Here is an 18597-nt window from a genome sequence, read left to right as displayed (position 1 = left end):
ACACAATAATTTTATTAGATTTATCCCTTTGGATTATCGCGAAATAAGCAACATTGCCCGGATAGAAGAGGATGAAGCTAATTGCAGAATGTACAAGTGTGAGTGAGAGGCAAATACTATTGCATACTTTCTTTTAGGGTAGAGATGTACTGTTAGGCTCCTTTCATTGACACGAGTAATTTAACTTTTAAATAATTAGTAATATAATAATATGAAAGGCAACGATCAAGATGATTTTCTAAAAAGTAACTTAAGAGATTCTAGGTATGTTGTTGATAGATAACTTTAAACCATTTCAGCTAAAGAATTATGAAAGTATTCAGTGTTGGGCTGAGTAGCTCAGACGGCATGCGCTGGCTTTCTGACCCCAATTTGGCAGGTTTGATCATGGCTCAGTCTGGTGGTATTTGAAGGTGCTCAGATACGTCAGCCTCGTGCTTGTAGATTTACCGGCACATAAAAGAACTCTCATGGGACGAAATTCTGGCACCTCGGCGTCTCCAAAAACCACAAAGTAGTTAGTGGGACTTAAAGCCAGTATAATAATTCAGTGAATAGTAGTATTTATGGTGAAATCTCATTTAACTGCAAAAGATTAATATGCAAATTGGTAGCAGTTTTACAGGAAATAACTTGGATTTAAAAAATCTGAACTTTATTGCATGAATGATAATAAATGTGTGTAAAATATTCAAAATTCTATTTAAGCTATAAAAGTTTGAATTTTGCTAAAATTAACCTAATGAAAAATGTACCTCCAACCTTACATATTTTATGGTGCAGCAGGTCTTTATAATGAACTTGTCATTTTCAGGCTGGTGCTACCATTGATGCAATCATATATCAAAGCTGGGGACTTCACTATTCGTGGGAAACTTAAGTCTGCACTTATAGACAATGCCATCTATTATGGTTCTTATCTCTTCATTTGTGGCATTTTGCTTATTTACATTGCAGTGAAGCCTGGTTTAGAGTTGGATGGGTAAGTTAAGTGTGTTAACCATCCCTCTTCTCTTAAAATAACAAAAATAAAAAATAATTTGTTCATTATTGGTTTGAGTTGCTTATCAGTCTGCTTTGCTGAGGTGCTTGATTTTTTCTGCTAACATCTGCTGTGGATTTCCTCATTCATTTTCCATGTCCTTGATCTACCAAATGAAGTTAACTCCCTAAGGTCCATAGGGCCGATTGCAGAAATGGCATTTAGATGAGTCTACGGTTAAACAATGCCTAAATATGGCTACAGCATTGCAGAAACGTTATTTATCACTTCGACACTGTCTAAAACCAATGTTCAACCGGTCATGTTTAAACACTGCTGAGAGTTCTGTTTAACCTCAAATGAGAGGACTGAACCACAATCAGAGGTTATGTACCATGAGACATATAATTTGTATTATCATGTTGAGACAATTCTGGGAAGAAAGGTTAGTCCGACGGCCTCTCTGTGGGTCGCCCGCTGCTAAATCGCAGCAATTTGTTTGACATATACTGGGAGATAGATCTTAAAATAAGGTTTCACTTTAAGAGAGACTTGTTTCTTGAGACTGACAAAGGGACAGTCCGGTAATTGTCAACTTGAATACAATTCTTGGCAACCGATATATTTTATTATATACATGGGGTAATTTCCATGGAATTATGGGTCACTTCGACTACATACATATCAGAATTACGTGTCCCGATCGTCAGAGGGCTGTCACGTACATCAACCGGGAGGGATTCACTTATATTTACTGCCAAGTAAACACACATAATAATGAAAACTAAAAAAGTAGGTTGTATGGGATATATAATCAGGTAAGTTCTCGGTAACTGTCAGATAGGAAAAGGCGAGTGGTGGTGATTATTGTTTAAAGAGGACTGGGGAAGAAGAGCTGTGTCCATAATAACAGCCCTAGTATTTGCCTGGTGTAAAAATAGGGAAACTACGGAAAACAATCTTCAGGGCTGCCGATAATGCGTTTCGAACCTATGATCTCCAGAATGCAAGCTACGTCCATATGGCCTGTACAACACACTCGGTTACACATTACTGTTGCTTTATCCTCTCTTTGTCCAAGCTACCATATTTATGAGTAGATTGCACTCACTGTAACAACGCTATAATCAAAGCTACAGGTGGTGTGTCGCTTAGTGTCGATAATATTATGAGATTTATTTTCCGCCAAAAGCAATACTCTTATCTGTGGGCAAGTCTTTCTCATGCTTAGCCATATTTGAGTAATGTGTAGGAAGACAAACAGCTGACTGGTGTTCGGCACGCGCACCGACGAATTTCATTGGTTGCGACATGCAAAGAGTTGCATGAAAGATACTTCTATCTTCATTTTCGAACCAAAATTGAAACTTTAAGCGATGTTTAGTTAAACATCGACTGAACATTGTTTATGCAATGGAAGACTGTGCTCGTTTTAGATGTCGTTTAGTTAGATGTTGTCTAAGGCTTGAAACTAATCAATCTGCAATCGTCCCATAGTGTTTTATGGAATGATTGTTAATGGATTTTGAAACCTTTGTTCTTGTTTTTTGTTCATATAATACTTGCCCATTAATTTTCTGTAGTACAAATAAATATTAATTCAGTTTTCAATTTTTACTACCTATTGGAATCATTGTATGAAGTGTAATAAACTCTTCAAAAAAAAAAAAGAAACAAAAAAAACCCACCACTGTCTCTTTGAAGACAAATCTAGTTTATGAAGTGACATGGTCCATCTCTGAGGTGTGGGACATCATCCCACAAATGGCCTGTAGAAAATGTCTTAAATTTGCATGAAATGTATTAGAGCAGAGATTGTATTAAGTGGGATATTTGGGGATTATTGATAAAAACCTAGTTTTTTTTAAATATATGCCCCAGTTCAGATCTGAGAAGACAAAATAAATTTTATTTCATGATGGGTGGGAGGAAACTGAAGAGAATGAAAAATAATATTAAAGGAAAATATTCTTCCTACAATCTATGCAAGAACCTAGAACACACTAGGTGAACTTGATGCTGATATTGGATTGAGTAAGAACCAACTGGCAAAGATATCTTTTAAGCTAGAAGCTCTTTTGACCACCAAGGAACACTGTTTGGCATGCAAGTAATCTCAGCCTTACAATTTTGATAATAGGATAAAAGAATAGCTTGTTACAGTTCATCAGCAGTCAAATCTACATCCAACATTGGGCATATATTTCCTGTTAAACCTTCTGCTGGTGCTGATGGATCTTGCATGTATCCTTTCCAGTCAGGTTGAAAAGTGACCTGTGATGTGAAAAGATTCATCTTTGGACACATGCTAGTTTGAAATAGGTTTCCAATTAACCTGGTCCCTGATATTATGCCATTAATTATCACACAAAACACACTGGTGAATAGTAGACTGTTGAAAGTGCTCTGTCTCATCCCAGTGATAAAGTAGTTTTATACCTTTTAAAAGTTGGTTAGTAATCAAGATTAGTGATATTTATTTAAATTTTACATTGAGTAGTTCCATTGGTGTTCGGCAGATTACGTATTGTAGGTTAAGTTTACTTTGTTTCAAATCTGGGTTGGGTGAAGTAGGAAACAATATTCCAATTTTTGGTTTGAATATCTACTGTATAGTGTTGTTGGTAGGACACTTAAAAAAAAAAAAAAAACAACAAAAAAAAAAACAAAACACAGGTTATTGTACGGATTTGTATCTTCAGCTTTTTCTAAATTTACATTCATATAGGTGCTATACCCTATCTTAATTAACCTGGGAGATAATGCAAATACCAAAAACACGTAAATGCGGTAATATTGTCTATCTTTTGCTAAAGCATTAAAAATACTTTACATGTGTTGAGTAACATTATTTCCGCTGTTTAGTTTCAATTTATAATTGATATTCATGCATTAAAGTACCTTTTGAGAGGGGCGATGTGTCAATAGCGGAACAGCCATTGCAGTATTCAGTATCAGCTCATTTAGCTAAGACACAACCCATGTGCTTTCTGTTTACTGCTGTGTTCCAGTTGTTATTGGCGTGCTAGTGACTTTGCATATTATTACGATTTTCGTGCTAATATTTAGTAATACTATATATCATTATTAATTAAGTTGGTAGTCAGTCTTTGTCTTGGTGTTTAGGATTTAGTTAACTGTTTTAATATTTGTTTACATAACCTTTGTTAAAGTTCCATGTGGAGTGAAGATGGGTGAGCCTGGCCCTTCTCACGTAAAGCATAAGAAGGGAAAAGCACTGAGAAGTGGAGAAAAACAGTGTGTTCTCAACGTTTTTAAGAAGCTTAGTGACACAAATCCTGGTAGTACTCTTGAAAATGTGACTAGGTTAGTAGCTGCTACTACTGGCATTTATTGAACTAATATTTATCATGATAGAAAGGAACTTAAAACTGTAGGAATAGTCGTTTTATCGGGAAAAAACGTCGGAATAAATCCAAGTTTGTGGACAAGTAAGATTGTTTCACTAAGGACGCAATTCGGCGAATAGTTCAAGAGTTTTTCTTTAGAAGTGAAATACCAACAGTTGACAAGATCTTAGAGTCTATGAAGAGTGATAAAACCTTGCCTTCGTTTTCGCATGCAACACTTCATAAGCTTTTAAAAACTTTAAATTTCAAGTTTATGTTGCATAGTTGCCAACCACTCCTTATTGAAAGGGAGGAATAGTTTTGTGGCAAAGATTTTATTTGCATCGATAAGAAAGTTTCGGGAGGAGGGAAGACCAATTTATTACTTGGATGAGATGTCGGTGAATTCAGGACATATCTGTGCGAAAGTATGGAGCGATAAAACTATAAAATCCAGGAAGGACGCATTCTTGAAGGGATTATCAAGCGGCTTAAGGAATCCTTTGGGGAAGGGAAAACTCTTGATAATTACGCATATTGGCAACGAGAAAGGTTTCGTGCAAGGAGGGTTAACGTGTTTTGAATCTAACTCCACGAAAGACTGTCATGAGGAAATGGAGATGTATTCAAAGAATGGTTTGTGAATGTTCTTACTCGTCTTGAAGCCAGTGCAGTAAAATTGACAATGCATCTTACCATTCGGTTAGAATTGAGAAACTGCCCAATAAATCGTGGAGAAAGGGAGAAATAATTAAGTTTCTGGACGGGAAAGGAATCCCTTACGAACCGAACAGTGTCAAGTTGGAACTTCTTAATGTCATCCCACAGCATATTAAGGACTCGTGTGGCACGTATAGAGTAGATGATATCTTATTGCAATCGGGAAGGCAAGTTTTTAAGGTTACCTCCGTACCATTGTTCTTTAAATCCAGTTGAAAGTGTGTGGAGCCAAGTTACGGGCCGTGGCTAGGAACAGCAAAACTTTCACCCTTGCAGAAGTGAAAAAACTTCTGCTCAAAGGGATTGGACTAGTGACCCCTCAACATTGGGAAATGTGTGTAAAACACATCATCGAGGCAGAAGAAAAATGAATGTGGGTTATAGACCAGTTAGTAGACGATGCCATTGAACGGATAGTGATAAATGTGAACAGATCAGACAGCGGTGAAGATTTACAGTACCAAAGTTTTATTATGATCCACCTGTTCAATAGTAGTAGTAGTAGTAGTAGTAATAGTAGCTTTATTGAACCTCACAGGTTTCCACCCAATACATGGTTCAAATATGGAATAGCCTAAGCCAATTACAGGATGCAAAAGAACAGTAATTTAGAATCTAGTAAAACGACATAATATAAAATAAAAAAAACGGCAAAATAAAATAAAAGGCAATCAATCCCCATATGCACTGCCATATGGCCTATGATCGACTTTATTGGTGATCCATAAGCCTTGGCATGCAGTGGGCATAAACGGACAAATATACAGAATAAATGAAAAAACGAAATAATAATAATAATCAAGCGAAAGAAAACACGATTCTCCTTGGACATGCCATGAGGTCCATCGGATACCCGGAAACGTGACCCTCACGGTGCGGGTCACCACAGTAGTCATCCTCAGTCCCTGCATGCCACATCCAATGTCCTCCCTGGATATTCATATTGCCTTTTCAGAATATGCAATTAAAAAAATAGAATTAAAAGACCTAATGAAGTTGAAATAAAATAAAGGCATTGTGAATGTCAATGACTTTCTTGTCCCTCCTGTCTAGTCACACAAACTTTGCACATTTCATTCGTCGTACCATCCTTCTACTCGACCCACTCTGGCTAGTTGAGTCAAGACTTACATTACATCACCAGCTGCTTATGTGTACCTCATTCTGCTCACGTTGCAACTTTATCCTTGTACTACTTCTCTGTTCCTATTCATCATATTTAACCATGCTTAATCTAATTTAAATACCAAGCCATTCTCCACATTAAATTTTGCCATCACGTCCACCAAACCAAAATTTACTAACCCTGCCTATTTAATAAACACAATCACTCTTCATATATCACCATACGTCAACTTGCCAATCTCATACCGCCACTTCAATCTCTTCTTCATACAAATAGCGTAAAATTACCATCCAACACATAATCAAACTCCACATTAAATTCACAAATTCTGCCATTACGTATTCCACCACTTCTCCATCTCCACACTTAAATTCTGCCATTATATATACCATACACCTCCGAAACACCTGTTACCATTGACTTCCCTATACAAACACATACCTCCATATACCATCAACTCCATCTCTTTCTCATACATTTCAATTACATCAGCAATAAATAAACACACTTCATTACCTACCAAAAACTCCAACTTCACAATCATGCACTTATACTTAACACTCCAAATCAATTCCAAATTACCTTACTACATACCAATTACAACTTACTCCATTAATTCACTATACCTACTATACCAACACATACCACCATCGCCATCAAATTCACTATACAGACACCTACCTCCAACTCCACCTCATAAACACATACTCAAAATTTATATCCCTCCACATACCATTTCACCACTTACACTTAACACTCAAACAGTAAATTCTGCCATAACGTATTCCACCACTTCTCCATCTCCACACTTAAATTCTGCCATTATTTAAACCATACACCCCAAACACATTTTACCATTAACTTCACTATACAAACACATACTTAAACACACCTCCAAGACACACTTCACCAATACGAATAGCATAAAGACACCACACTCTTCTTTATATAATCACCATGTCCTCAACAACCATACCCTTACTTACTAACTTTATTAGAATTTTTGCTTCTTGTTACAATACTCTCATAATTTTTTCAAACTCCCCACAGGTCCCTTAAGCTCGTACTCCTCCCTCTGCTTATACCCATTTCGAGTCTCTGCCAGGTTGCCTCAGACCTTGCTTTTTCACCCTGCGCTTCCATTACTTCATTGCATTCACTTCTCTGCCTTTACTCTTCTCTGGCTCTGCTGCTAGCTAGATCCCTAGACCTTCCTGTTCTCACTCCATTGTCTACAGCACTTTCCTTTTCACTGTTTATGTTTACACTTTAACTATGCTCCTCTCCCTGCCTTTCTTTGTTCAGCTTCTTGCAGCTATGATTTCTTCTGCCTGGTTTACTATACATTTCACTCTTCTTTACATGCCATCCATAACATTGTTTACCTAGCTGCATATATTGTTACAACCTCCTGAAGTTCTTTGCTGTTCAAATGTATTTCAGACAGAAACTGAAAGCTATAGCTTCATCTGCCAGCAACACATGGGGCCTGTTTCTATTAGTATTACTTTTGGGTTATGCTCTGGTAGAGGTGCCGCGCTCCTTGTGGAACTCGAGCAGACGTGGATACTTACTCAACTACAGCTACTTCAAGGCAGCTAAACTGAGCTCCGACAAGTGCGAAGCAGAAGAGACTGTTGATGAGATACTAGAGGTGCGAGCCATTTAATTAATTCTACAATGTTCACAGTATTAGTAAACTGATCAGATGTACTCTTCGATGTTTAAAAAGTTGTAGTATTTGTTTGATATATGAAAAAACGACTAACCTGTCTGATGATATTTTTCTTAAATTGTGGAAAACAATAAATGATTGTAAAATATAACTTGATTTAAATACTTCCTGGCAAAAGAAATTGTGTACTACAATTTTCAAGGCATCATAGTATTTGATATGAGCTTTCATTCACTAACTTAAACTGTCAAATGGCAAACTATTTAAGATGCTAATGATACTGGTGGAGATTATTTTCAAGTAAAATACAGAGATGTCAAGGTATATTATTGGCATATTAATGAGGTCAATAAAATTTGATAGCTCTGTGTGGCATTAGAGTATTTGCTTGTAGTATTTCTTTCAGTTTATGCAAATGATTTCTTTTTGCAAGGTTTGCAAAAAGAAATTAATTACAGCTCTCTAGATCGTACATTCAGTAGTGCTATTGATGGAGTTTCTAGCTAACCTACAAGTATTTCTTGCAGTCCCTGCAAGCAGTATCAGTCTCTGTGGGCCCTGGCCATCCTTTGCACCGCAACTTGGAGACCATTTTACAAAAAGTACCAGTTGAATTGAGAGAGCGAATGAATCGCCTTCAACTTCCTGATGATACACCCACTGATGCTCCCTCAGAGAAAGCACTCATTAGATTACATAAGCAGGTAAGGTCATGTTATTTAGTGTAAAATGTGTGTTTTGAATCAGAGGTTCTCAACTCTTCCTGACCACAGTATTCATGCATGAGCAACTTCATTGTCTTAAGAGAGCTTCTGTGTGAAAATAATACAAAATGGAATTCATCCATTATCCTTTTATGTTTTCATGTTTGTTCCTGTCTCTCCATTGTCGTACTCCTTCTACCATCTCTGAACAGTCAGTGGATTAAGTGTTGGAGCGAATGGCTGTGTGGTTGGGTCACATGGCTGTCAACTTGCATTCAGGAGATAGTGGGTTCGAAGCCCACTGTTGGCAGCCCTGAAGATGGTTTTCCGTGGTTTCCCATTTTTACACCAGACAAATGCTGGTGCTTTACCTTAAGGCCACTGTCGCTTCCTTCCGCTTGTAGGCCATTCCTCTCCTACCCATTGTTGCCCATAAGACCTGTCTGTGTTGGTGCGACGTAAAGAAAATTGTAAGATTAAATTGGATTTTTCTTTTATTAACAGTTACATCGCAATTGGGAAATAACCCGGTAGCAATGGTCACTTACAGTAGTGTGATAATAATGTAAAGTTAAAACATAATTGAAAACCAGCTGGCAAAAATGTTGTAACCCTCAGAATGCAAATTTTTCAGGAGAGAACAACAAATAAACAAGCGAATTGTTTGTGAATGCTTATTCTGCCATTGGCAATTAGTTTAAATGAGTTCACTAGTTATTAATGCACCGGGCGAGTTGGCCATGCGGTTAGGAGCGCGCAGCTATGAGCTCGCATCCGGGAGATAGTGGGTTCAAACCCCACTGTCGGCAGCCCTGAAGATGGTTTTACGTGGTTTCCCCATTTTCACACCAGCCAAATGTTGGGGCTGTACCTTAATTAAGGCCATGGCCACTTCCTTCCCATTCCTAGGCCTTTCCTGTCCCATCATCGCCATAAGACCTATCTGTGTCGGTGCGACGTAAAAACAAATAGCCAAAAAAAAAAAAAAAAAAAAAAAGTTATTAATGCATAATAGTATTGACAATGTGCGAATTTAAAATCAAGATATAAGAGATGATAGTTGGACGTCCATGCAAAAAGGTTGAAACTGTAACGGAAGTAGCACATTTTTGCAGGTTATAACGTTTATACTACTGAAAATATTTATAGCTTTTAATATTATTTATTGTTTTTATTCAGTATAAACGTAATGAAACAAAACCACGCTTCTAATTTGCAGTACACATTGTTAGAGCTTCCAATTGTTTAACAGAATTCACTGAACACCAGCAATATTGTTGCGAGAATGTTTTGCAATGATGAATAATCATTACATTGTCACTTCAATTTGTCTTTAGGTTCTCATAAAAAACCTCGATATTTTTCATGATGTATTGACACATGTCTGGCAGATTGTATTTCTTTTCTGTAGATACAGGCAATACCTCATTTAATGAATACAATGAGCAATCTGTAAAGAGAGCAAGACATATTTATATGCACATACAGTATATATAATACATCATATACATATATAATACAGTCGAGAATAAAAACTCTGAATATGCATTAAAATATAAGACACCGAGCTCGATAGCTGCAGTCGCTTAAGTGCGGCCAGTATCCAGTATTCGGGAGATAGTAGGTTCGAACCCCACTGTCGGCAGCCCTGAAAATGGTTTTCCGTGGTTTCCGATTTTCACACCAGGCAAATGCTGGGGCTGTACCTTAATTAAGGCCACGGCCGCTTCCTTCCCACTCCTAGCCCTTTCCTGTCCCATCGTCGCCGTAAGACCTATCTGTGTCGGTGCGATATAAAACAACTAGCAAAAAAAAAAAAAAAAAATAATAATAAGTCCGGAATGAGAAAGGAGGAGGGTTTGCTGGTCTGGCACCCAGCTGTAAAATTGCCAACGCCGAGTGTTGGGCGGCGGGAAATAACCTGACTCCCTAAGGGGGCCAACGGCTTTGGGCGAATGAGCCCCTTTGGGTGGGGTGATGGTCCCCACAGTGGAGGAAATGCCACTGGAATCCATTATGCAGCGTCTGTTCTCCAGGTTAGGGGCGGCTGCACAAGGCGTCTGTACTCCAGAGGAGCGGCCTCATTATCACCTCACTGGATCACATCCAGAGTTGTAATTCGGGACCTAGTCCCACACAGGTGACACCTTGACAGTCAACCATGGAAGGTCTTTTAAGGAATACTCCACCGGCTGAACCAAGAGTTCAGAGAAGGCAGCATTCGGATACGGTGGGCTGCCACCTGAAAGATACCGTGAAGTCGGAGGCACGGAAATACCCCAGTACTACATACACGAATGAGACAAAATCAAGAATCAAACCAAAGCAGATAACATACTTCTCTACACACAACATAAACTCACTCATGCAAACCGGTAAACTAAAAGTGATCACCGACATAATGGACCAACACAAAATTCTTATCATGGGATTACAGGAAATTAGAAACACTGACCAGGATGCCTTGGAATCTCAAGGGTACAGACTTTATAAAGGTATACCCGGGAAGAGAGTGATGAAGAATGTCCCACAATTTGGAACAGGATTTTTGGTCAGCCTTAAAATAATAAACTCAGTTCAAGAATTCAGATCACAGTCTCCACGACTCTTAACGCTCACCTTAAAGGCATCTAATAAAATCTATACTATAATAAATGCCCATGCTCCCACTAATGATAAAAACAACTCCTCAAAAGACCAGGAGGAAACAGGAGAATTTTGGGACCTATTGGACCAGACCCTAGATAACATCCCCAAACACCATATAAAATTATTAATAGGCGACTTCAACGCTCAACTAGGCAGAGAAAGAAAATACCGTGACATCATCGGAAAATGGCCAGCACACAAGAAAACAAATAAAAATGGAGAGAGACTAGTTGACCTGTGTCGAAACCATAATTTAATCTCAAAATCTACATGTTTTAAGAGGAAACCTCAAAAACTCAAAACATGGAAACACCCTGACTACACTAAAGGAGAATGGCAACTGGACCACGTCTGCATGGACAAATACCACCACAAAGAGATCTATAACGTCAAAGTCCTCCGAGGAATAGACACAGGTTCAGATCACTACGTAGTTAAAATTAAAATTAAACTCACTCCCCAGAGGAGACAACAAAAGCAAGCCCTTAAAACTAAAAGAAAAATAGATCCTACCCAGCTAATCAACAACAAAAATTACCAGAAAGCAACTGAAAAAATAAAAATCACAGACAAACTTGAAGACTTAGTACACAACCTTAAACAAATTGCAGAAGACCTAGCTCCAATTAAACCACGTAAAAAACACCAATGGTGGAACAGTGAATGTGATGAAACAGTGGAGAAAAGACATCAGGCATGGCTATTACATCAGTCCCAAAAGACAGAAATATCCTATCAAAAGCTAGTAAAACAGAGAAAAGAAACTACCCAAGTCTTAAGAAGAATAAAAAGACAACATCATAAGGACACCCTGCAGTTAATTGAAGAACAGTTCAGTAAAACTAAATCAAGGGACTACTACAAAACCTTCAGAAAGCAGCTCCAAAAATATGAACCCCCGACCCTACTGATGAAGGATGAAGATGGTAAGCTGGCCCATAACAATAAAGACAATGCAGAAATTCTGGCTAAACATTTCAACAAGCTTTTAAATTGTGAGGAACCTACAGAACTCCTTCATTTGGACACCAACACCCCGATAAAAACATCACCAGAAAACATCAATCCCCCCACAATAAAGGAAGTCTACCAGGCTCTGAATAAATTAAAAAACTACAAAGCGCCAGGAGAAGATCAGACCTTTGCGGAAATCTGGAAATATGCAGGAAACTCAGCAAAAGTTGCCCTCCATCAACAACTTGTCTCTATCTGGATTAAAGAAGAACTACCAGAACACTGGACAACAGCCCTCATTCATCCTCTGCACAAAAAAGGGGACAAAACCGACCCTAATAACTACAGGGGAATCTCTCTCCTAGATATAACATACAAAATATTTTCAATAATCATCCTTAATAGGATAAGTTTACAACTTGAGAAAGAACTAGGAGAATATCAAGGAGGTTTCAGACCCTGGAGGAGCTGTCCTGATCAGATCATGAGTCTTAAGTTGATAATGGACTATAACAGGAGAAGAAACAGAGATATGGTGATAACATTTGTAGATTTCAAGAAAGCTTATGATTGCATCCATAGAGAATCTCTGTTTAAAATTTTAAGACACCTTGGACTACACCCCAAATTAATAAACATGATAAAATTGACTCTCACCAATACCAAGTCAAAAGTGAAGTTTAGGGGTGAAACATCAGAGACATTTGAAATTAAAACTGGACTACGGCAGGGAGATGGGCTCTCACCACTATTATTTAACTGTGCTCTAGAAATGGTAATGAGGGAATGGTTTAGAAAATGTCCCCCCAAAATAAAGATTGGCCGAAAAATCAAAACAAATTGCCTGGGTTTTGCTGACGATTTAGCATTACTAGCAGTGGACATAAAAGAAGCAAAAACCCAGATATCAGAACTTCAAAACATTGCAAATAAAATTGGCCTCAAAATATCATTTGAAAAAACAGAAATTATGCCCCAAAAACCAACACAGCTAAAAGAAGTCACCATAAATGGTAATAAAATCAAAATAGTAACTCAGTTTAAATATCTTGGAGAAGTAATAACACATAACTTAAATGAAAAAATCTCAATCCAAGTAAGAACAAATAGATTAGCTAAAGCACAAAAATTAACATGGGATATCTACAAAAAGAAATGTCTATCAATAAATACAAAAATAAAACACTACAACACAGTTATAAAACCGGAAGCTACATATGCAGCAGAAACACTCTTTTACCTGAATAAACAATCAAAGACTGACAGACTTCAGAAAATTGAAAGGAGGATTGGAAGAACCTGTATCAACAAAAAATATCAGAAAGATGGACAGTGGCGGTTAATACCTAACAAAGTCGTGTACAAAGAGCTAGAACCCATTACAGATACTATGCGTAAGAGGAGACTGGGATTCTTTGGACATATCATGAGGATGCAGGACTCGAGACTTCTGAAACAACTAGTACAACACAATCTCGTCTCAAAAAATACCACAACAGGATGTAAATGGATCAGAGAAGTAAGAGAGGATCTGAAGGAAATAGGCCTTACAACAGAAGACACCAAAAATAAGATAAAATTGAATACAAAACTCAAGAATACAAACCTCCGCTTTACCCTTACACAAAACAAACCAACAACACGCACATTTTCAACTGAGGAAAGGGCACGAAGATCGGAGCGTCTGAAGAAGTACTGGGAGGACCGCAAAGCCCGAACAATCCCTACAAAGAGACCTGAACGACGGACTGACTAAAGTGATCCTATGTGGTCATAAAAGAAGAAGAAGAAGAAGACGTATGAATCTCCCATTAAAATGGTAGACTTTCTTACATCGGCTTACAACGTTTTTGCACCCGCCTGTTCAGCAAGGATTTTCTCAGGCACTGATTTGTTATTGTGGGCCAAATATGGTTGCCCTGAATTCTGCTTGTATTTCTTTTCATTCCTCTTCCATCTACTATATTCAATTTTGAGTTTTCGTCCCCTGTTTATATCGTTGAACATACTCGGAATTAGCGACTTTCCTCCTCCGTTGATACAACGTTTCTGCACCCGCAGGACCCGTGGCAAAATTTAAACAAAAGAAAAAAGTCACTTAACGTACATGTTTGCCAACATAATTTCCTACATGCCTCACTCTGACCGCATACATCGTTTATGCACGGAAACCCAGCATTCTAGAAAAGTGAGGGTTCCAACGTTTTTGCCGGCAGGTATTCTGTTACACAACAACAACAACAACAACAACAACAACAACAAAAGTACAACAAGCAATTCCATGGAAAGAAAATATTTCTAGTCTTAACATTCTTAAGTACAGTAGAAGTCTGCTATAACGAGTACAGTATATAACGAGAACCCCATTATAACAACAGTTTTTGTCTTTCCCTCGAAATTCCTTTATTAAACTGTGTATTATCCTTCGGTTACAGTGAGAGCCCTACCACTGACGCATCCGTTGTTACGAGGGATTAAGCGTGCACAATTTTTCCATTACCGACATTTATGCACCCAGCCATTATATTGCATGCGATCGATCATCTTCGGTGTAGTTTCCTCGCTAGGTCCACTAGCGAGCTCTCTTGTCGACATTCAGAGGCAATGTCGGAGTCGATAAGTAATACCCGTCGACTGCTGTTCCGTAAAGAAAATTAGAAATGAAAGAAGAGAACTCGTTTTCGTAACAAATACGATTGATAGCCGTTGTTAAATCTTTAGAAATGAAGGCTAAGTAAATGATCACTTAATTTTAATATGCTACACTGAAATTAAGTAAGAATGCAATACACCTCAAGATGTGGCAAAGTGCATCACTGATTTCAGTGGTTAATTTATATTTTCTCGCGGCTGGATACATTTCGGAGCGGCTATAGAGGCTATTCCCATGTAAATTTATAGTGAGTGTGTTATCATTTCTCTACTGGTGCTTGGAATATGTTTTCATGATACATAGGTTAGGTGACACTATTTGAATAAGAAGACTGAAACACCCTCGGGTCCCTTTAGATCAACCGAGCTTCACCCTGATAGGCAGGGCTACTCCCGCTGTCCCTCCCCCACAACCCTCGGGTCCCATTAGATTTGCCACAAAATGCGATCAGTCATCTTTAGTAGGTATAGTTTTCTCACTAAGTACACTTGCGAATTCTCTCCTCGACATTCAAAAGCGATGTCTGACTTGATTAGTTATGCCCATCGACTCGTGTTCTCTTAAAGAAAGTTTTAAATGAAAGAGGGTAACACGTTTTAGTAATAAATGCATAAGTAACGTGAGCAATAGCCGTTGTTAACTTGTTAGAAATAAAGGCTGAAGTAAACGATCACCTAATCTGTAATGTTATATACTGAAATTAAGTAAGAATGGGATATATTTCAAGATACGGCAGAGTACATCACTGATTCAGAAGATAGTTTATATTTTCTCGCGTCTAATTACATTTCGGAAAGGTTGTTCCCATGTAAATTTGTAGCGAGGAGGTTGTCATTTCTTTACCTGTGCTTGAAATACGTTTTCATGATCCATGTGCGGTTAGGTGACGCTGTTTGAAGAAAAATAGAACGTTGGCCACAGAGGCCTCTGGAGTGATACTATAATTTTTCCAGAATGAAATTAAACATACCCTTTCACGTAATATCGGATTTTGAGAAATAACATACAAGCAAGCTGCAGTGTGGATATAATCTGCAAAAACGCAAGTTTTGAACAAACTGATTGCTTTTTCGTACCAATTTTAATGTGTATGGGGTTCTTCCGACTTTTACAAAAATTCTGATATAACGACTATCTGTTATAGCAAGTACATTTTTTGCTGTTATGAATTCTCGCTACAATGGACTTCTACTGTATTTCCAGTGCTTAACATTATGGCTTACAATACTATAGGTTGTACTTGCTACTAGCTTAGCATTACATGTGATAATAAAGTAAAGTAAAACATAACTACAAAACAACATAATCATCAAGGGTACAATGAGCAATTCAATGGAAAGAAAATATAACAAGAAATACTACTACCGGGCGAGTTGGCCGTGCGCGTAGAGGCGTGCGGCTGTGAGCTTGCATCCGGGAGATAGTAGGTTCGAATCCCACTATCGGCAGCCCTGAAGATGGTTTTCCGTGGTTTCCCATTTTCACACCAGGCAAATGCTGGGGCTGTACCTTAAGTAAGGCCACGGCTGCTTCCTTCCAACTCCTAGCCCTTTCCCATCCCATCGTCGCCATAAGACCTATCTGTGTCGGTGCGACGTAAAGCCCCTAGCAAAAAAAGAAATACTACTAGTTAACATTCTAAATCCAACATCATATATATATACAAATTCACACACAACTTAAATATTTCCAGTACTTAACACTACGGCTTACAAAACAACTTTATTTATTTAATTGTGTCAGAAACATACATTATACTTACAATTATACAGGACAATAACAAATCTGGTACTATAATCATTAACCATTTCTGATGATGGCAGGTAACGAATGTGATTTAAGCTCTACATAAATACAAAATTAATTAAATGTGGTATGACCAGTAAGCGGCTAATTTACATGCTTCGATCACATTCTGGAGAGAGCAAGTAGTTGGACACAAGTTACAAACAAGAAGATGGCTCATTGTCTGTTCTTCACCACATTCACATAGAGTGGAGTCACAGTCAAAACCCCACTTTCTCATGTTGGGCTTTGTTCTTCCAACTCCTGAACACAACCTGTTGAGTGTCTTCCATGTTGACCAGCTTTCCTCGTGGCCTGGAGGAAGTCTTTTGGAAGGCGTCATCCATCCTGCAAGGTGGCTGGATCTGGAACGCCATGAATTCACTGTGAAGTTCGATGGTGATTCAGTGAGGCTTTCAGTGTATGGAGAAAGCTTTTCCTTGATTTGAGCCGTTGGGTTGCTGGATGGTGCCCATATAAAGTATGGGTCGTCAGGTTCAGTGCTTTAGATTTCTCCAGTCTGGATGCACACTCACGGCGAATATCTGGAGGTGGGATACCTGCTAGACAACTACTACTACTATCACATGAGTACAACAAACAATTCCCTGGAAAGAGAATACTACAAGAAATACTACTAGTTTCAACATTCTAAATCAAGCAAAAAATGACAAATTCAGTGTCTGTAATTTACAACTTTTACTTTACACTAGCACTAATGATTTTCTTAAATGACTTAATACCAGAAGGGAATTTATTAAAGACTGCTGCAGGTAATTTATTCCAATCCCTTATGGTCCTGTTTACGAAGGAAAACTTGCCCGCATCCGTATGCTGGTTTCTGGCCCTAATTTTATGCTTGTGATCGTTTCTCGATAATTACAAGGGAGGTCCCAACTTTTTCCTAATACTACTGCAGGCAGCCCCTCCCTTGTAGCTCTTATAAAGACCACACAGGCGAACTCTTGTTCTTCTAGATTCAAGACTTTCCCAATTAATGGTATTTCTCCTATCCCCGTTTACGAAACGCACCGCTCTTCTTTGAACTTTTTCTAGGGAGTTTATTTAACCTAACCTGTACGGATCCCAGCACATTGATCCATATTCAAGAATTGGTCTTACCAAACATTTATAAGCTTTACTTTTGGCACCAGAATTAGCTTTCTTGAGATTCCGCATAGTAAAATGTAACTCTCTCCAGGATTTCTTAACTACATTCTCCACTTGCTCTGACCAGTATAAGTCTTTTCTAATAGTAACACCTAAGTTCTTACAACTACAACTTCAACAACACTTTCCCCTCCAAGTTCGTAATCCCTCTTTCCTGTCATTTGTTTTTTTTACTGAAACACAATTTCTTGCTTTTTCTGCTGTGGATTTTCATTAGATTTTCACGCGCCCATTTTTCAATTGTATCTAAATCCTGCTGAAGCAATAGTTTCTCCTCCTCTGTCTTTATCTCCTGGTATATGACCCAATTATCAGCAAAGAGACGCACTTTCAATTTAATCGAATCAGGCATATCATTCATGAAAAGTGTGAAAAGAATTGGCCCAATAATGCTACCTTTAGCCACACCAGACGTAACGTTTATTGGAGAAAATAGCATTTCTCCCATGAGCACCCTTCCATTGAGGAGTTCTCGTATCCATTTCACAACTCTGATGTCAATGTCCTCTGTGTGCGCTAACTTGTTAAGGAGGATGTCGTGTGGCACAAGGTTGAATGCCTTAGCAAAATCAGTTACTACTGCATCAATCCTCGACCCATTGTCGAGCTTATCCGATTTATCTTGACCAATGGAACAGAGCTAGCTTTTGCAGGAGAAGCCTTCCCTAAAACCTGGCTGTCCCTTAAATATCATTCCAGAAGAGTCCCATTTTAATCTCAAATAATCTACTATTAATTGCTCCATTTGTTTGCATACGGTTGACATCAAACTTACCGGTCTGTGGTTATTCGAGTCGCTCTTGTCACCCCCTTTGTGAATAGGAACTAC

General features: G+C 38.3%; 1 protein-coding gene across 2 annotated transcripts in view; it reads left to right on the top strand.

The window, feature by feature from the left end:
- Window positions 1-18597, top strand: part of LOC136858177 (LMBR1 domain-containing protein 2 homolog) — a 271921-nt gene that overhangs the window by 41758 nt on the left and 211566 nt on the right. For both annotated transcript variants that reach the window (XM_067137535.2, XM_067137534.2), the window contains exons 3-5: window positions 815-982; window positions 7622-7832; window positions 8381-8557. In XM_067137535.2, coding sequence (XP_066993636.1) covers window positions 815-982; window positions 7622-7832; window positions 8381-8557 — 556 coding nt within the window. The remainder of the gene's footprint in view (window positions 1-814; window positions 983-7621; window positions 7833-8380; window positions 8558-18597) is intronic.

Source organism: Anabrus simplex, chromosome 1 (assembly GCF_040414725.1).
Source record: "Anabrus simplex isolate iqAnaSimp1 chromosome 1, ASM4041472v1, whole genome shotgun sequence".
Lineage (NCBI taxonomy): Eukaryota > Metazoa > Arthropoda > Insecta > Orthoptera > Tettigoniidae > Anabrus > Anabrus simplex.
Note: the sequence above shows the minus strand (reverse complement) of the source record. Positions and strands in the feature narration are given on the sequence as shown.